Raw genomic sequence first — 21,287 nt, 5'->3', positions numbered from 1 at the left:
TGTGTACCTTTAATGCCCCGTTTGGCAGATACTGCTACAACAGGATGCCGTTTGGGATTACATCGGCATCAGATGTATTCCACCGGATCATGGAGCAAATGATGGAGGGCATTGAGGGTGTGCGCGTCTATGTTGACGACATCATCATTTGGTCGACCACACCGCAGGAGCATATCAGTCGCCTCCAGCGCGTTTTCAGACGAATACGGGACCAAGGCCTTCGCCTCAACAGAGCCAAATATTCCTTCGGCCAGACGGAACTCAAGTTCCTAGGAGACCACATCTCCCGGTTGGGTGTGCGGCCGGATGCGGACAAAGTGGCAGCCATCACGGCCATGCAGAAGCCAGCGGATAAGAAGGCGGTCCTCCGCTTTTTGGGCATGGTCAACTTCCTGGGGAAGTTCATCCCCAACCTCGCCTCCCATACCACAGCTCTCCGGAACCTGGTCAGGAAGACGACAGACTTCCAATGGCTTCCCGCCCACGAGCGCGAATTGGAGGAGCTTAAGACCAAGCTTACCATGGCCCAGGTATTGGCATTTTTTGATCCCACGAAGGAAACAAAAATTTCAACGGATGCCAGCCAATCTGGCATTGGGGCGGTGCTCCTGCAACGCGATGAGGCCTCATCATGGGCCCCCGTTGCATATGCGTCATGTGCCATGACCCCCACGGAACAGCGCTACGCGCAGATCGAAAAGGAGTGCCTGGGCCTGTTGACTGGGGTCGACAAATTTCATGATTACGTGTACGGCCTCCCCCAATTCTCTGTCGAGACCGACCATCGCCCGCTAGTCAACATTATACAAAAAGACCTGAATGATATGACCCTCTCGCCTCCAGCGCATTCTGCTTAAACTCCGGCGGTACGATTTCCAGCTCCTATACACCCCGGGCAAGGACCTGATCATAGCCGACGCTCTGTCCAGGGCAGTCAACACCCCATGTGACCCAGAGGGGTTTATCTGCCAGGTTGACTCCCATGTGGCCTTCACGGCCTCCAATCAGCGGCCACGGAGGAACGCCTTATCCACATTCGCTGCGAGACTGCGGCTGACCCCCTACTACAGCGTGTCATGCGCCACATGACGGACGGGTGGCTCAAGGGCCAATGCCCGCAGTTCTACAATATCAGAGATGATCTGGCAGTAATCGATGGTGTCTTCCTAAAGCTGGACCGCATCGTGATCCCGCACAGCATGGGCCAGCTCGTTTTGGAACAGCTTCACGAGGGCCATCTTGGTGTGGAGAAGTGCCGACGGAGACCCGAGAGGCTATGTACTGGCCCGGCATCAATGAGGACATCGCCAACACAGTGCTCAACTGCCCCACCTGTCAGCGGTACCAGCCGGCCCAACCACGTGAGACCCTACAGCCCCATGAGTTGGTTACGTCCCCTTGATCTAAGGTAGTCGTTGACCTGTTCCATGCACTCGGCAGGGAATATGTTCTAATTGTAGACTATTTTTCGAACTACCCGGAGGTTGTACACCTGCACGACATCACATCATCGGCGGTCATCCGTGCCTGCAAGGAGACCTTTGCTTGTCACGGCATCCCACTCGCTGTGATGGCGGACAATGGCCCCTGCTTCGCGAGCCAGGAATGGTCTAACTTTGCCAGCAGGTACAACTTTGTGCATGTGACATCCAGTCCCCTGCACCCGCAATCCAATGGCAAAGCGGAAAAGGGCGTCCACATCGTCAAATGGCTCCTCTGCAAGGCTGCCGATGCAGGATCCGACTTCTACCTCGCCTTGCTGGCCTATCGTTCGGCCCCACTCTCCACGGGCCTATCGCCAGCCCAACTGCTCATGGGTCGCACCCTCAGGACCACGGTGCCGTCCATTCACGTCCCAGACCTCGACCACATTCCGGTCCTTCAGCGGATGCAACAGTCTCGTGCACAACACAAGGCGGTGCATGACGCTCGGGCGACTGATCTCCCTGCTCTGGCGCCGGATGACAACGTCTGCATCCATCTTCCGGAGGGTGGCTGGTCTGCAACTGCTGTGGTTCTTCGGCAGGTGTCTCCCCGCTCTTTCCTGGTTTGTCTGCCAGATGGTTCCATTCGCCGCCGCAATCGGCGTGCCCCTCGTCTTGTTCCACGCTCGCTACGTGATCCTCCACCGGTACCACGCCCTCCTGTTGTCCCCAACCTGGACTATGTGGAGATTCCGAATACTCTGCATCCTCCTCACTCTGCCGTGGCCCAGCCCGTTCCTCAGCCGGTGGCTCCTGACCCACCCTTGAGGCGGTCAACCAGAATTTGTCGCCCACCTCAGAGACTTGACTTACGAGTTTTACAATGTTGGACTCTTTGATCTGTTCTGTTATCCTGTTTCATCGTTCCAGTAGTTTGTATATAATGTTCATTTCGTTGTTGGTGTGACACCCTACTCTGCACCAGGCACCTTCCCGTGTAAATAGATTAGCCTCATGTACATAGTCATGTAAATAACACGCACTCACATAGTCAGGTCCATTCACTACACGATATTTATTGTCACGCAGGCACATGTTCTTTATATAAAAGGGGGGATGTCATAATATACACTAGTATATTATGGTGCAGACACACACTGATGGACATGCAGTGGGACCAATCAGCATACACAACACCACAGCCAATCACCAGTGAGAGCACACGCACTATAAAGACAGGGGACAGGAGAGTTCCCGCTCATTCTAGTAGCAGCCAGTTCAGAGCACAGAGCTCACAACCTGCAACACAGACATTCACCATGTGCTGAGTGCATCACCTGGTTAGGACTAGGCAAGGGTCAACAGTTAAAGCTGGTATTGCATTTACCCACAGTTCAAGTATGTTAATATAGTTAACCTTATAATAAAATAGAGTTGCACCACTTCCAGTGTTGGTGACCTGTTTGTGATCCAGAACACCAAACACATCAGGCACAATTAACATTAAACTTGAATTGCTGTTTGGCTAAAATACATTTATTTTTAGAGGCAGAGGAACTTAGGCAATGAAAGAGAAGAGATTGTGAGCGATAGAGCGGAGGAGGACTCACGTTTACAGGAAAGGAACACAGCAGGCGCAGTTATGCAACCTCTTGCAAAAAGTACTAAACGTTCTGAAAATAAGTAAAATAAGGGAAGGTAAAGGTGCACAATAAAGAGTAGATAATGCTCAAGTAATCATGATTTAAACATTTTTAGCCTCTCTCGTGCAATCTTTTTGTTGAGTGTGCAAGATCAAGAGTTTGAAACTCCCTCCAAATGTAGGTTCATATCCCCACATCTGTGATGTTATCACAAGGGGACATGCTCAATAGTGTCATTGTACATATTTACAGATGTGCACATCTGCAAAAGAACTGCCCAATCTGCACACATGCACAAGGTCGACCTGTTGGAGATTGCACCTCTGATAACATGCTCAAATTCACAAGCACGGTCATGTGTCCACCTCACTCGGAATCACTCAGCATCCGTGGAGAGAACAAAGGAGTCTGGTTTTGGGTGGACACCCTGCATCATAACACTGAGGAAATGGTGTGGTAATTTTATCCAGCAAGAGATTTAGACTGATTTTTTTTCTTTCTCTCTTTTAGGAAAAGAATTGGATCGGTCTTAAACAACAGCAAGATTGTTTGAGATGAACACCCAGGATTTTGATTCTGTGACTTGGCATTGTAGCAATAAAAATAATAAATCCTACTCTTCAAAGAATAAGTCGATTGGGAAAGTGGCAGCTTCTGTTATGTTTTGGAAATTGTAAACATTAGTGTTCTGGACATTTAAAACAATGAACTTCACAAACTGCTCATATGAATCTTGCGCAGGACAAACAAAAACATTCACTGAAAGGTGTGTCATTGCTTTGGTCCTGTCCTTGATTACAATATTGGCCACTTTGTTGAACACTGCTGTAATAGCTGCTATTTGTATTACAAAGAAACTGCACCAACCTGCAAACTATCTCATATGTTCCCTAGCTCTGACAGACCTCCTTGTTGCCATTTTACTAATGCCTGTCAGTATTATGTACATTACTACAGAGACCTGGTTTCTGGGCTATATTGTTTGTGAGGCATGGCTGAGCTTGGACATGACGTTGTGCACATGCTCAATCCTCCATCTGTGCGTGATTGCTCTGGACAGATACTGGGCCATCACAGATGCCGTAGAATATACTAGAAAAAGAACTGCAAAGCGTGCAGGAGTCATGATCCTGGCTGTATGGGCCATTTCCGTTTTCATATCCGTGCCTCCCCTGTTCTGGAGGAGCCACAATGTTAACAGTACTGGGGAGAAATGCATCATACAGCACGACCACGTGATCTACACCATTTACTCAACCTTTGGAGCCTTCTATGTTCCATTAGCTTTAATTCTTATCCTTTACTACCGCATCTACCACGCAGCCAAGAACCTTTACCAGAAGCGTGGCTCCAGCCGCCACTTCAGTGGTCGCAATAGTGACAGCCAAATCTCCACTTATATGAGCTACAAACTGACACACACCTTCTGTGTGTCCGATCTACCCAGCTCTGAGCCCGCACTGAAGTTTCAAAACGATCATGTGACAGTCAGGATCCCGGCGCTTGACAACGGGGTGGGGAGCACGTGTGAGCGCCAGCAGATCTCCAGCTCAAGGGAGCGGAAAGCAGCTCGCATCCTGGGACTCATTCTCGGGGCTTTCATTATCTGCTGGTTGCCCTTTTTCATCAAAGAGCTTCTTGTTGGTCTTCACCTTTGGGCTGCTTCTGCCCTGGTGGCTGATTGTCTAACATGGCTGGGCTATGTCAATTCAGTAATTAACCCTCTCTTGTACACAAGTTTCAATGAAGATTTCAAGTTAGCCTTCCGGAAGCTTACAAGGTGCAGGAAGCACGGTTAAACACTCTCTGAAAAGGGAGGATACCTATCTTGTCAGCTGTGCAAATTGTGCTTTTAATGATTTGAAACCATTTTTGCAATTCTTGTAAAAATAATAAATGACCTTTTGAGTACATGAACATCAGTGATATTTTTCTTTGAACAAGTAATATTTACAGTAGTTTGGGAGAACAGACCTTAAGTATTGCTGAAAAAAGAAACATGCTGTGTATGCTTTTCATCTTGCACTCATCAGAACAGATGTAAGAATTTTTTTAAATATAAATTTAGAGTACCCAATTCCTTTTTTCCAATTAAGAGGCAATTTAGCATGGTCAATTCACCTAGCCTGCATATCTTTGGGTTGTTGGGGTGAGACCCTCACAAACATGGGGAGAATGTTCAAACTCCACATGGGGCCGGGATCTAAACTGGGTCTCGGCGCCGTGAGGCAGCAGTGCCACAATGCCATCCAGAACAGATGTAAGAATGCCAACAGTAAAGAGTCCAACAATTTATACTGCATGCATATTGTTATTATTATCATGATTATTATTCCCTTTACTGTTGGTAACCTTGCAATCTGTCCGGATGAGTGCAAGACAAAAAGCTTCGACGGCATTTCTCTTTTTTCAGCAATAGAATCATAGAAGTTTACAGCATGGAAACAGGCCCTTCGGCCCAACCAGTCCATGCCGCCCAGTTTTTACCATTAAGCTAGTCCCAGTTGCCCGCACTTGGCCCATAACCCTCTGTACCCATCTTACCCATGTAACTATCTAAATGCTTTTTAAAAGACACAATTGTACCCGCCTCTACTACTACCTATGGCAGCACATTCCAGACACTCACTACCCTCTGAGTGAAGAAATTGCCCCTCTGGGCCCTTCTGAATCTCTCCCCTCTCACTTAAACCTATGCCCTCTAGTTTTAGACTCCCCTACCTTTGGGAAAAGATGTTGACTATCTACCTTATCTATGCCCCTCATTATTTTATGGACCTCTATAAGATCACCCCTAAGCCTCCTACGCTCCAGGGAAAAAAGTCCCAGTCTATCCAGCCTCTCCTTATAACTCAAACCATCAAGTCCCGGTAACATCCTAGTAAATCTTTTCTGCACTCTTTCTAGTTTAATAATATCCTTTCTATAATAGGGTGACCAGAACTGCACACAGTATTCCAAGTGTGGCCGTACCAATATCTTGCACAACTTCAACAAGACGTCCCAACTCCTGTATTCAATGTTCTGACCAATGAAACCAAGCATGTTGAATGCCTTCTTCACCACCCTGTCCACCTGCGACTCCACCTTCAAGGAGCTATGAACCTGTACTCCTAGATCTCTTTGTTCTATAACTCTCCCCAACGCCATACCATTAACTGAGTAGGTCCTGGCCTGATTCGATCTGCCAAAATGCATCACCTCACATTTATCTAAATTAAACTCCATCTGCCATTCGTCGGCCCACTGGCCTAATTGATCAAGATCAAGATCCCGTTGCAATCCTAGATAACCTTCTTCACTATCCACTGTGCCACCAATCTTGGCGTCATCTGCAAACTTACTAACCATGCCTCCTAAATTCTCATCCAAATCATTAATATAAATCACAAATAACAGTGGACCCAGCACCGATCTCTGAGGCACACCACTGGTCACAGGCCTCCAGTTTGAAAAACAACCCTCTACAACCACCAATTTTGAATCCAATTGGCAACCTCACCCTGGATCCCGTGAGCTTTAACCTTCTGCAACAACCTACCATGCGGTACCCTGTCAAAGGCTTTGCTAAAGTCCATGTAGACAATGTCTACTGCACTGCCCTCATCTACCTTCTTGGTCACCCCTCAAAAAACTCAATCAAATTTGTGAGACATGATTTTCCACGCACAAAGCCATGCTGACTGCCCCGAATCAGTCCTTGCCTCTCTAAATGCTTGTAGATCCTGTCTCTCAGAATACCTTCTAGCAACTTACCTACTACAGACGTTAGGCTCACCGGTCTGTAGTTCCCAGGCTTTTCCCTGCTGCCCTTCTTAAACAAGGGCACAACTTTCGCTACTCTCCAATCTTCAGGCACCTCACCTGTGGCTGCCGATGATTCAAATATCTCTGTTCGGGGACCCGCAATTTCCTCCCTAGCCTCCCACAACATCCTGGGATACATTTCATCAGGTCCCGAGGATTTATCTACCTTGATGCGCTTTAAGACTTCCAGCACCTCCTCCTCTGTAATATGCACACTTCTCAAGACATCACTATTTATTTCCCTTAGTTTCCTAACATCCATGCCTTTCTCCACCGTGAATACCGATGAGAAATATTCATTCAGGATCTCACCCAACTCTTGTGGCTCTGCACATAGATGTCCTTGTTGATCCTTAATAGGCCCTACTCTGTCCCTAGTTACTCTTTTTCCCTTTATGTATCTGTAGAAGCTCTTTGGATTCTCCTTTGCATTATTTGCCAAAGCAATTTCATGTCCCCTTTTTGCCCTCCTGATTTCCCTCTTAACTCTATTTCGACAATCTCTATACTCTTTAAGGGATCCACTTGATCCCAGTTGTTTATGTACGTCATATGCCTCCTTCTTTTTGACCAGAGTCTCAATATCTCGAGTCATCCAGGGTTCCCTACTTCTACCAGCCTTGCCTTTCACTCTAAAGGGAATGTGCTTACCCTGAACCCTGGTTAACATATTTTTAAAAGCCTCCCATTTACCAGCCGTCCCTTTGCCTGCCAACAGTCTCCTCCAATCTACCTCTGAAAGTTCCTGTCTGATACCATCAAAATTGGCCTTGCCCCAATTAAGAATTTTAACTCTTGGGCCAGACCTATCATTCTCCATAGCTATCTTAAAACTAATGGAGTTATGGTCACTTGTCCCAAAGTGATCCCTCACTAACACTTCTGTCACTTGCCCTTCCTTATTTCCCAAGACGAGGTCAAGTTTTGCCCCCTCTCTAGTCGGTCCATCCACATACTGAATGAGAAATTCCTCCTGAATACACTCAACAAATTTCCCTCCATCCAAGCCCCTAATGCTATGGCTGTCCCAGTCAATGTTGGGAAAGTTAAAGTCCCCTACCATTACCACCCTATTTTTCTTGCAGCTATCTGTAATCTCCTGACATATTTGCTCCTCAATTTCCCGCTGACTATTTGGGGGCCTGTAGTACAGTCCTATCAAGGTGATCTCTCCCTTCTTATTTTTCAGTTCCACCCATATAGACTCAGTGGGCGAACCCTCGGATATATCCCCTCTAAGTACTGCCGTGATGTTCTCCCTAATCAAAAACACCACTCCCCCTCCTCTCTTACCTCCTGTTCTATCCTTTCTATAGCATCTGTACCCCGGAACATTGAGCTGCCAGTCCTGCCCCTCCCTTAGCCATGTTTCAGTCATAGCTATAATATCCCAGTCCCATGTGCCCATCCATGCCCTGAGTTCATCCGCTTTGCCCGTCAGGCCCCTTGCATTGAAATAAATGCAGTTTAATGTAGACTTTCCTTGCTCTCTGCCCTGCTTTCTCTGATCATGCTTTACACACTCTCCCTTCCTGCCTTTTGTTTCCGTCCCCACTGACTTCCTACATCGGTTCCCATCCCCCTGCCATATTAGTTTAAACCCTCCCCAACTGCACTAGCAAACACACCCCCGAGAACATTGGTTCCGGTCCCACTCAGATGCAGACCGTCCGATTTGTACAGGTCCCACCTCTCCCAGAACCGGTCCCAGGAATTTGAAACCCTCCCTCTTGCACCATCTCTCAAGCCATGTATTCATCCTAGCTATCCTATCATTCCTACTCTGACTATCACGTGGCACTGGTAGCAATCCTGAGATTACTACCTTTGAGGTCCTACTTTTTAGTTTAACTCCTAACTCCCTAAATTCAGCTTGTAGGACCTCATCCCGTTTTTTACATATATCGTTGGTGCCTATATGCACCACGACAGCTGGCTGTTCACCCTCTCCCTCCAGAATGCCCTGCAGCCGTTCCGAGACATCCTTGACCCTTGCACCAGGGAGGCAACATACCAACCTGGATTCTCGTTTACGTCCGCAGAAACGCCTGTCTATTCCCCTTACAATTGAATCCCCTATCACTATAGCTCTGCCACTCTTTTTCCCGCCCTTCTGTGCAGCAGAGCCAGCCACGGTGCCATGAACCTGGCTGCTGCCACCTTCCCCTGGTGAGCCATCTCCCCCAACAGTTTCCAAAACGGTAAATCTGTTTTGGAGGGAGATGACCGCAGGGGATCCCTGCACTGCCTTCCTACTCTTCCTCTGTCTGTTGGTCACCCATTCCCTATCTGCCTCAGTAATTTTAATCTGCGGTGTGACCAACTCACTGAATGTGCTATCCACAACTTCCTCAGCATCGCGGATGCTCCAAAGTGAGTCCATCCGCAGCTCCAGAGCCGTCAAGCGGTCTAACAGGAGCTGCAGTTGGATACACTTCTTGCAGATGAAGGAGTCAGGGACACCAGAAGGGTCCCTGAATTGCCACATCTCACAAGAGGAGCATGACACGGGTCTGAGCTCTCCTGCCATGACTTAAACCTGAAGTTAAATTTGAACTACACTACACAGCTAAGAGAAAGTCAAAGAGAGAAAAGATAAAAAAATCACTTACCAGTCACAAGCCAATCACTTACCTGCTGGCTGTGATGTAATTGCTCCCGAGACTCCCTCACAGGTCTGCTTCTCTGCACCTCCTTGAGATGAGCACCAAATTCCCTTAACCAGTTAATTAATTTACTTAATCAATTGTTTTTTTTGGGGGGGGGGGGGGAAACTCAACCCCAAACACCAAACTCCAAAAAAAACACAGCCCTGACTCACCTCTTACCCGAACTCAGCCTTACCCAAACTCAGATACACTCTGTTTGCTTCCAGCACTCCGCTTCTAAAGGCACTTCAGCCACACCTTTTGTATCCAATTCAATTCAATTCAATTCAATTCAATTCCCACCTCAATTCAAATTCCCAAACTCACTCTTTGCTGTGTCTCACTCCTGGCTCTGTCTTCTCTCTGGCTCACTGGGAGAACTCACTGGGAGTACTCAAGTAATCTTTATAAAGTATCTGTAAAGTATATTTAAAAATGCAAAAACAACTTTTTCTCTGTGCAAAACAACATCTTTTCATATTTACATTGTGTCTTGATGTAATCAAATGATCAGTAAGTGGGCGCACGAGCAGTGGGAGAGGCCTTATCCTGTATTGAAGAATCGAACTATCCGAAAAATGGTCTTCCACTGCTGCAAGCGAAGAGGCGAGTTATTTGGTGAGGATTTCAGCTGCTGTGAGGCACCAACAGAGGAACAAAAAGACAACTGAGAATTCACAAGAAACTGGTCAGTTGATTAGCCGGTAAGTGCTCGATGTCAGGGGTGAAGCGTGAGAAACCTGCGTCTGGAATAAAGGAAAGATGGGGCTGTTATATTACTTGAAGTAAAATATGTTACTCATTTGCTTATGCCGACAAGTTTTTAACTTTGATGATGATGAATACTCAAAGTCATCCAGTGATGACAAATAATGTATTGATTTCATAGATTAATTTCATAGGATTTACAGAGCAGAAGGAGGCCATTCGGTCCATCGAGTCTGCACCGGGCTTTTGGAAAGAGCACCTTACCCAAGCCCACACCTCCACCCTATCCCCATAACCTAGTAACCCCATCTAACACTAAGGGCAACTTTGGACACTAAGGGCAATTTAGCATGGCCAATCCACCTAACTTGCACATCTTTGGACTGTGGGAGGAAACCGGAGCACCCGGAGAAAACCCACGCACACACGGGGAGAATGTGCAGACTCCGCACAGACAGTGACCAAGTCGGGAATCGAACCTGGAACCCTGGAGCTGTGAAGCAATTGTGCCAACCACTATGCTACCGTGCTGCCCAAAGGATCAGTGAACTTGTGAGTTTGATTCTTCAATACTTTTACGAGCAGTTAAATTAAACAAGGTAGAATTAGATTAAACTATGAATATTATACTTGCAGTCTGAGCTAACTATACACTTCTGTTCTCTAGTCACAACACACCCGAAGAGAGCGGGAAAACAAATTGAGCTTGTATTTATACTCCCTGTTAGTGTTGCCCTCTAGTGATCATCTGACTGTACTGACTACACATTCACACTTTATGTATCTACATATACAAAAATCACTACAAGGGCCTAATATAGTAAGGGGATGCAAGTAATCCAAAACAGAACAGAGTTAACATAAGATAAATAAACGGAGTGCGCCAAGGATCAAAGTGCAAGCTTGGAGTTTGGATTAGTTGTTATTCTACGGAAGGGAAAAGTGAATTTGTTTGGTGGGAAGTTCTACTCTTTATTCTTTTTAAATAAATTTAGAGTGCCCAATTATTTATTTTTCCAATTAAGAGACAATTTAGAGTGGCGAAACCACCTAACCTGCACATCTTTGGGGTTGTGGGGGTGAAACCCACGCAGACACAGGGAGAATGGGCAAACTCCACAAGGACAATGACCCGGGGCCGAATCGAACCCAGGTCCTCAGCACCGTGAGGCAGCAGCACTAATCACTGCACCACCGTGCCGCCCCAAGTTCTACTCTTTCACTAGGATTTAAAACAGTGCACAACTTGGTGGTTATTCAATAAAATATATTAAAACTAACATAAATAAGTAAAAAATATAATTAAGTAATTATTTCAAACGCATTAAGGATGGCGGGACAGATGATGTGCCGTGGCAGCATGGTGGCACAGGGGTTAGCACTACTGCCTCACGTGCCAGGGACCCGGGTTGAATTCCGACTTGGGCAACTTTCAGTGTAGAGTTTTCACTTTCTCCCCGTGTCTGTGTGGGTTTCCTCTGGGTTCCTCCCACACACCAAATATGTGCAGGTTAGATGTGGAGGTGGGTTCTTTCAGAGGGTTGGTGCAGACAGAATGGCCCAAATGGCCTCCTTGTCCACTGTGGGGTCTCTTTGGTCAAGGCTGCAGCATGTGGGAGCTCCTGGACAGCAATGTGATCCTGCCCAAACATGTCTGCAGTCGGAGACGGCGGCTTGAAGAGCTTCAGCTCAGAGTCATTGAGCTGGAGGCTGAGCTGCAGACACTGTGACACATCGAGGTAAAGAGAGTTGCCTGGAAACTTTGTTTCAGGAGGCAGTCTCATCCTTTCAGATCAGATCTTCTGGTTTGGAAGGGGGTCAGGAACGGGAGAGGTGACTGCAGCAGGTATGGGGACCCAGAGGTGCAGGAACAGGCTTGAGATTCTCTCAGATTGTTTGGATGAGAGTGGGGGGCTTCTGACTGGCCATGGCACGATTCAAGTGGAGGTAATCGCACAAGAATGCAGTGGTAATAGGGGACAGTATAGTGAGGATTTGACACTGTTCTCTGCAGCAAAGAGCCAGAGTCCAGGTGGCTGTGTTGCCTGCCTAGTGCCAGGGGCTGGGACATGTTCTGAGCTGGAAAGGATCTTGCAGTGGGAGGGGAAGGGTCCCAATGTCATGGTCCATGTAGGTATCAACGTTATAGGTGGAGTGAGGAAAGAGGTTCTGCATGGAGTGGATGAGGAGCTAGGCACTAAATTAAACAACAGCTATAATCTCTGGATTATTACCCAAGCCGTATGCAAATTGGTATAGGTTACATAAAATTGGAGAGATGTATACGTGACTCAAAGACTGGTGTGGGAGAAGTGGATTTTGGTTTGTGGAGCACTTGCATCAGTACTGGGGAAAGTGGGGACTGTACCATTGGGAGGGCCTACATCTGAACTGTGCTGGGATCAGTGTTCTTGCAAACCACATAACTAAGAAAGTAAAGAAGGCTTTAAACTTAATAGAGATGGGGCTGTTTCTGGAGAGAGGATAATGCAGGCTCACAAAGCAAAATAATATAGGCAGCTAATTAGATAATGATAGCCAGAGTGTGACATGAAGGGACAGAGTGTACAAACATTTAAAAAGCAGCAAAAAGGGTCAAAGGGGGAAAAAAATGGTAAAAAACGCAAAATAAATTAATTCATGGCTCAAATTGAGGTTAATGGATTAATGGGGTGGCACAGTAGCTCAGTGGTTAGCACTGCTACCTCACAGCGCCAGGGAGCTAGGTTCAATTCCGACCCTGGGTCACTGTATGTGCGGAGTTTGTACATCCTCCCCGTGTGTGTGTGGGTTTCCTCTGGGTGCTCTGGTTTCCCCCCACAGTCCAAAGATGTGCAGATTAGGTGGATTGGCCAGGATAAATTGCCCTTAGTGTCCAAAGGTTGGGTGGGGTTACGGGAATAGGGCAGGGGAGTGGGCCCAGGTAGGGTGCTCTTTTGGAGGATCAGTACAGACTCGATGGGCCAAATGGCCTCCTTCTGCACTGTAGTGATTCTATTCTCTGATCCTATAGCCATTTCTGAGACATGGTTACAGGGATATCAAAGCTGGGAACTAAATATTCAGGGTTATGTGACTTTTCGTAAGGTCTCGCAAGAAGGAAAGGGTAGGAGGGCAACTTTGTTAGTACAAGATGTAATAAGTATAATAGCTTGAAATGATCTTGGATCAGAAGCTGTAGAATCTAAATAGGTGGAGGTAAGAAAAATACAAGGGGAAGATGATACTGGTGAGAGTAGTTTACAGACTCCCTAACAGTAGCTATACTGTAGGATGGAAAATAGATCAGGAGATAATGAGGGCATGTAAAATAGGTAGTGCCATAATCGTGAATGTTTTCATCTTCATGTGGATTGGAAAAATCAAATTGGCAAAAGTAGAGATGAGGAAAAAAATAGTCAAGTGTATTCAGGACAGTTTCTTTGAACAATATATTGTGGAACCAACCAGGGATCAGGAATGTTTGGATCTGGTAATGTGTAATGAGATAGCTTTAATAAACAATCTCAGAGTAAAAGAACTCCTAGGAAACAGTGACCATAACATGGTAGAATTTAGCATTCAGTTTGAGAGTGAGAAACTTGGGTCAGAAACAACTGTGCTCACCTTAAATAAGGATAATTATAAAGGAATGAGGGCAGAGTTTGTTGGAGTGGACTGGGAAAAGGCTTTGGCAGAAAAGATGGGTAACCAACAATGACAGACCTTTATGAAAATAGTTCATAACTCACAACAAAGACATATCCCAGTGAGGAAGAATGATTCTGGGAAGGGGGTAAGTTAACTATGGTTAACCAAGGAGGTTAAGGATAGTATTCAACTGAAAGAAAAAACACACAATACGGCAAAGATTGGTGGTGAGCCAGAGGATTGGGAGCTTCTTTTTAAATATACAAAATGAAGAGAGAGGCCAAGGTAAACATAAGCCCCATAGAGAATGAGACTGGGGAAATAATAATGGGGAACCAGGAAATGGCAGGGAGTTAACTAAATACGTGGCGTCAGTCTTCACGGTGAAAACCACTTAAAACATTCAAAAAATACCAAATAATTAAGGGGCAAAAGGGGAGATGGAAATGGCTACAACTATCGCTACAGAAAATGTGCCAGGGAAACTAATGGGGCTAAAGACCGATAAGTCCCCTGGACCTGATGGGTTGCATCCGAGAAAATTAAAGGAAGTAGCTACAGAGATAATGGATGCACTGACAGAATCCTAAAATTCTGGAAAAGAGCCAAAGGATTGGGAAACTGGCAGTGTAACACCCTTATTTAAAAAGGAAGGGAGAGAAAAACAGGTAACCATAGGCCAGTTAGCTTAACATCTGTCATCGGGAAAATATTAGAGTCCATTACAAAGGATGTCAAAGCAGAGCATTTAGAAATGCATAATACAATCAAGTAAAGTCAGAATAGCTTCATGGAGGGTAAATAATGCCTGGTAAATGTAATAAAATTCTTTGAGGCGGTAATGAATAGGAGGGATAAAGGGGAACAAGTAGATGCAATTTACTTGGATTTCCAAATAGTGGTTCAATAAGGTACCACACAAAAAGGCTGCTTAATAAAATAAAAGCCCATGGTGTTGGGGGTAGCACATTTGCATGGATAAAGGATTGGCTAACCAATTGAAGACAGAGTTGGGATTAGAGGGGCATTTTCAGGATGGCAACCTGTAACTTGTGGAGTGCCCAGAGGTCAGTGCAGGGTCCATAATTATTTACAATATATTTTGATGACTTGGACAAGTGAAGTGAATATATTATCACCAGGTTTGCGGATGACAGAAAAATAGGTGGGAAGGCAAGTGGTGAGGATAACACAAAGAGTCTACAAAGGGATACAGACAGGTTATGCACTTTGGTAGGAAAAATAAAGGAGCTGAGTATTATTTAAAAGGAGAAAGAGTGCGGGGGGATTTGAGGTTCATCATGCATAAATCACAAAAAGATAGCGTGCAAGTTCAACAGGTAACAGGGAAGGCAAATGGAATATTGACCTTTATTTCAAAGGGAGTGGAGTATAAAAATAGGGAAACCTTACTAAAACTATACAAGGTATGAGTTAGACCACGCCTGGAATACTGTGATCAGTTTTGGTCCCCTTATCTGAGGAAAAATTTATGGGAATTGGATATAGTTCGGATAAGGTTAACTCAGTTAATCTCACGTATGGAAAGATTTTCTTATGAGGAGAGTTGAATGGGTTGGGCCTGGACTCACTGGCGTTTAGAAGAATGAGACGTGACTTTATTGAGTCAAATAGGTTTCTCAGGGGGCTTAACAGGGTTGATGCTGAGAGGTTCATGGAATCATAGAATCATAGAATCCCTACAGTGCAGAAGGTGGCCATTCTGTCCATCGAGTCTGCACCGACCCTCTGAAAGAACATTCCACCCAAATCCACTTCCCAATAACTCCTTAACCTAACCTACACATCCCTGGACACCAAGGGGCAATGTTTATCATGACCAATCCACCTAACCTGCACATCTTTGGACTGTGGGAGGAAACCGTAGCACCCGGAGGGAACCCATGCAGACACGGGGAGAATGTGTAAACTCCACATAGTCACCCAAGGTCATAATTGAACCCGGGTCCATGGTGTTGTGAGGCAGCAGTGATAACCGCTGTGCCACCATACCACCCTTGTGGGAGAGTCAAGGACCAGAAGGCATAATCTCAAAATAGGAGGTCGCCCAATAAAACAGATGAGGAGGAATTTCTTCTCTCAGAGGGTAGTGAACCTGTGGAATCTGTTGAATTCTTTAACACAGAGTGCTGTAGAAGTTAGGCCGTTAAGTATGTTCAAGGCTGAAATAGGCAGGCTTTTAATCAGTAAGGGTCAAGAGTTCCAAACATAAAAAATAGGAGCAGGAGGAGGCCATTCAGTCCTTCGCCACTGCTCCGCCATTCATTATGATCATGGCTGATCATCCAACTCAGTAACCCGTTCCCACTTTCCCCCCCATATCCTGTGTTCTCTTTAACCCCAAGAGCTAAATTGAAGACATACAGGGCGAGATTCTCCCATTTGCCAACTACGTCTTCCTCGGCGGCGCGCCAGCGACAGCAGCGGGATTCTCCGTTTCCGCCACCTGCCAATGGGATTTCCAATTGTGGCCACCCCACACTGCCAGGAAACCCATGGCCGTGGGTGCACTGCCAGCGCAATGGAGAACCCCGCCGGAGAATCCCGCCCACAATGTTTTGGTCTCAACTGGTTTCTGTGGTGCGGTGGCATAATGGTTAGCACTGCTGCCTCACAGCTCCAGGGGCCAGGGTTCAATTCCAGCCTTGGGTGACTGCCTGTATTGAGGTTGAACTTTCTCCCCGTGTGTGCGTGGGTTTCTTCCGGCTGCTCCGGTTTCCTCCCACAGTCCAAAGATGTGTAGGCCATGCTAAATTGCCCCTTGGTGTCCAAAATGGTTAGGTGGGGTTAATGGATTACAGGGAAAGGGTAGAGGCGTGGGCTTAAGTAGGGTGCTCTTTCCAAGGGCCGGTGCAGACCCAATGGGCCGAATGGCCTCCTTCTGCACTGTAAATTCTAAGGTTCTACAATTCTATGAATCTCTCCTCCTGCGTCAGCTCTGTAGACCCGGAACCAGGCTGGTAAATCTCCGCTGCACTCCCTCTATGGCAAGAACATCCTTCCTCAGATAAGGAGACCCAAACTGCACTAATATTCCAGGTATGGTCTCACCAAGTCCCTGTATAACTGGAGCAAGTCATCCCTGCTTCTGTACATGAATCCTTTTGCTATGAAGGCTAACATGCCATCTGCCTTTTTTACCACCTGCTGTGCCCACATGTTTCCTTCCCACGGCACCTTCCCCTATATTCCCACGTGCAACGCCTGCCCCTATACCTCCTCCCTGCTCACCATCCAACAGTCTGAACACTCTTTCCAGGTGAGGCACGCTTCACGTGCACCTCCTTCAATCTGGTCTATTGCATTTGCTGCACCCATGCGGTGTACTCTACACTGCAGAGACTAAACACAGACTAGGTAACCACTTTACAGAATACCTTCGGTCTGTCTGCAAGCAGGACCCAGACCTTCCTGACGCTTGCCATTTCAACTCACGTTCCAGTGGAGCCCAGCGCAAACTGGAGGAACAGCACCACATTGTATGATTCGGCACATTACAGCCTTCTTCATTTAATATTGAGTTCATCAACTTCAGACTGTGAACTTTCTCCTGCATCTTCACCCCATTTTTATTTATATCAATCTACTTTCATTCCTTCCATAGATCTGTTTTCCCATCATCATTGTGCCTCCGACCCCACCCCACCCGGGTCATCTGTTCCCTGTTCCAAGTTGTCTTGCCATTAACACATTCTGATCTCTTAATGTGCCACTATCCAGCACCCTTCTTAGTCATTAGTATATTCCCTTTGTCTTTTTGTTGATGACATCTTTGTCAATCTCCATGTATTGCTGGCCCTCTATCTAACCCTACTGCTTCATGCCTCCCCCACAACAGTATAAATCTGACCCCATTTCCAGTTCTCTCCAGCTTTGACAAAGAGTCATCCAGACTCGAAACATTAGCTCCCTTTCGCTCCACAGATGCTGTCAGACCTGCTGAGATTGTCCAGTATTTCCTGTTTTTGTTTCTGATTCCAGCATCCGCAGTAATTTGCTTTTAGCCTACTTTCAGTGACTGGTATATGAGGACACCCAGGTCTTGTTGCACATTCCCCTCTCAATCTATAGCCATTCAGAAAGTCGTTTGCCTTCCTGTTTTTGCTACCAATGTGGATAACTTCACATTTATCCAACGTTTTCTGCATCTGCCATTCATTTGCCTTCTCATTCAACTTGTCCAAATCACACAGAAGGATCTCTGCATCCTCCTCACACCCAATTTTGTGTCATCTGCAAATTTGGAGATATTACATTTTGTTCCCTCATCTAAATCATTAATATATATTGTGAATAGCTGGGTCCCAGCACTGTTCCCTGCGGTACCCCTCTAGTCACTGTCTGCCACATGGAAAAATCTCATTTATTCCTCCTCTTTGTTTCTTGTCTGTCAACCAGTTTTCTATCCATCCAAATACACTATCCCTAATCCCATGCGCTTTAACTTTACAGGCTAATCTCTTATGTGGGAGCTTGTTTAAAGCCTTCTGAAGATCCAAATAAACCACATCCACTGGCTCCCCCTCGTTGACTCTATTAGTTACATTCTCGAAGAATTCCAGTTGATTTGTGAAGCATATTTGATTCGTAAATTTATGCTGATTCTGTCCGATCCTGCCATTGTTTTTTAAGTGCTCTGCTGTTAATTTTTTTTTAATGGACTCTAGCATTTTCCCCACTACTAACATCAGATGACTGGTCTATAATTCCCCATTTTCTCTCTACCTCCCTGTATGGGAGGTTATAGGGATAAGGTGATATGGGGATCATATCAAATCAGTACTGATCTCATTGAATAGTGGAGCAGACTCGATGGCTGAATGACCTACTTTTACTCCTGCGCCTTATAGTCTTATGGTCTAGCATACCTTCTCTGGAACTCTCTGCATCTATACCCTTATTATTTGAACACTCCAAGCTCAATAGTGTCCGTCTGTGTCTTTTCCATCTTTCTTTTCCTTTCCCACGTTATCTCTTGCTGGTAGCCCTAGCTGAAGGTGGTAAGTGGATAGTTCCAGACAGATAGCAAGAGGAATTCATTCAATTGGTGTCAGTAACAAGAAACAGCCAGGCTGCAGGAGAAACAGCAGAATACGCTTGAGTAAGTTTCTGTAACCTTAAATCTGGGTGCACACAAACCTGAAGGTGCACTGTAGGGATGTGCACACTCTTAGCTCTTGTGGATATTAAAATGCTTCATCAGGTCTGTAGTGATATCATGGGTGTGTTGTAATTCACCGACTGACCACTAGGAGTCTTACTAGTATATAAGTGAATGTTAAAGTCAGCTGAACGCAGACTGGCTGGAGGAAGCTGAAGAGAGAGGTTGCTTGTGCTTGGTCTTATTGTTATTCATCTGTTGTCTTGTATACAGTTTACCCACAGGTAAGGTTAATAAATCATTTAGAGTTTTAGTTACACGTGTTCTTGTATAAATCAGGCCATCCGACAAGAATATTACAAGGTCAAAAGATGTTTTGATGTAAAATGAAGCTGCTGAATGTAACAATCTGCCTTTCATTGATAAAAGTAGAACAAGAGCATTCTTTAAGTCTTATTCTGAAAGTTTAACAGAGGCAGGTAACAAATCTTGATGGACAAAGACCACAACGTCTACAAAATTCACCAGCAAGCTTTGAGAAGTGTTATGCAATGCTCAAGGTGAAGTTTATTTTAGATAACCTAATGTATTACGAAGCTGTAGATCATGCAATCAGAATGAATGGCTAATAAAGCCAGGCAATGTAAATAATTTGAAATGTTGGTAAAGCAGGCAATGTAAATAATTCAGATGGCACCACAGAGGTTATGAAACTCGACATCTGCAGCTGAGAGGAGATTTGTAACACAGGGCACAGTTAATGAGTTTTGCAACTTGTGGATCTGATGAAGCTAGATATCAATGGACATCAACGGTACACACAGGATGTGTAGCTTTGAAAGATTGACAATTCAAACAACACGACAACGTAAGTCCATTGGTGGGGATGGGGAAGAGGAATGCCCTTTACAGCCTCTGCAAGATGGGAATGAGCATAACAAGAACTGTATAAAAGGTAGTGACAAATGGATATCAGGGTTACACTGAAAGAGGTGGCCCGGCCTGTCACCTCACCTACAAGGGCCTACAAGCTATGCTGGACTGATCATCCAAGGGTTGGATATATGTAACATTATTAGTGTACTGCTCAAATTTATAGGTTGGAGGGGAACTTACAGATGGCGGTGTTCCCATATTTCCTTGTTTGTTAGGCTATAAATGGTTCAGCGTAAGGAAGGTGAGGTTCAAGGAGCATTGACAATTTGCTGCTGTGTGTTTCGTTGATGGAACAAACTGCTGCCACTGTGCGCTGGTGGTAAAGGGAGTGAATATGGGGAGGGATTGGGTGGTGAATTGAGTGCTGATCAAGGTTTGTCTCGGTTGAGATCAAATCTCTTGAGTGTTGGAGCTGCACTCATCCAAGCAAGTGGAGAGTATTCCAATACACTCCTGACTTGTGCCTTGTAGATGGTGGACAGGCTTTGGAGCAACATGGTGGCACAGTTGTTAGCACTGCGGCCTCATAGCGGCAGGGACCTGGGTTCTATTCCAGCCTTGGGTGACTGTGTGGAGCTAGCACGTTCTCCCCGTGTCTGAATGGGTTTCCTCCGGGTGCTGCAGTTTCCACCCACAAATGTGCTGGTTAAATGGATTGGCCATGCTAAATTGTACCTTAGTGTCCAGGGATGTGCTGGTTAGGGTACAGGGTTATGGGGATAGGGTGGGGCAGTGGACCTGGGTAGTGTGTTTTCAGATCATCGGTCCGGACTTGATGGGTCAAATGGCCTCCTTCTACACTATAGGAACTCTATGGATTCTATGAAAAGGTGAGTTACTCCCCACAATTCTCACAATCTGACCTGCATTTGTAGTCAGGCTATCTATGAGGCTTGTCTGGTTAATTTTGTGGTCAAAGGTAACCCCAAGAAGTTGGAGTATTCAGTGATGGTAATGCCGTTGAATGTCGAGGGAAAATGCGCAGGTTCTCTCTTGTTGGGGATGGTGATTGTCTGGCAATTACATGGCGGGATTGTTACTGGCTGCTTTACAGTCTACAATTTGCTGTACAAGGGCATAGACAGCTTCAGCATTTGAGGAGTTATGAATGGGACAGGACACTGCAAGCAAACTCACTAATCTGGCCTTATGATGGAGAGAAGACTATTGATAAAGCAGCTGAAGATGATTGGGTTGAGGAAACTGCCCTGAGAAACTCCTGCAGTGATGTCCCGGAACTGAGATGATTAGTCTCCAACCACCATAACCATCTTCTTCTGCACTGGATAGGACTCCAGACAGTAGATTTCCATTGTCTTCAATTTTGGTAGATTCCCTTGATGTTGCTCTCAGTCAAATATTGCATTTA

General features: G+C 45.8%; 1 protein-coding gene across 2 annotated transcripts in view; it reads left to right on the top strand.

The window, feature by feature from the left end:
• The window catches only part of LOC140419138 (5-hydroxytryptamine receptor 1E), a 265,809-nt gene extending 260,825 nt beyond the window's left edge, over positions 1-4,984 (top strand). For both annotated transcript variants that reach the window (XM_072502914.1, XM_072502906.1), the window contains one exon: positions 3,578-4,984. In XM_072502914.1, the coding sequence (XP_072359015.1) occupies positions 3,772-4,866 (1,095 nt within the window). In that variant the 5' untranslated portion in view covers positions 3,578-3,771 and the 3' untranslated portion in view covers positions 4,867-4,984. The remainder of the gene's footprint in view (positions 1-3,577) is intronic.
• Positions 4,985-21,287: the final 16,303 nt, after the last annotated feature.

Source organism: Scyliorhinus torazame, chromosome 1 (assembly GCF_047496885.1).
Source record: "Scyliorhinus torazame isolate Kashiwa2021f chromosome 1, sScyTor2.1, whole genome shotgun sequence".
NCBI classification, from domain to species: Eukaryota; Metazoa; Chordata; class Chondrichthyes; order Carcharhiniformes; family Scyliorhinidae; genus Scyliorhinus; species Scyliorhinus torazame.
Note: the sequence above shows the minus strand (reverse complement) of the source record. Positions and strands in the feature narration are given on the sequence as shown.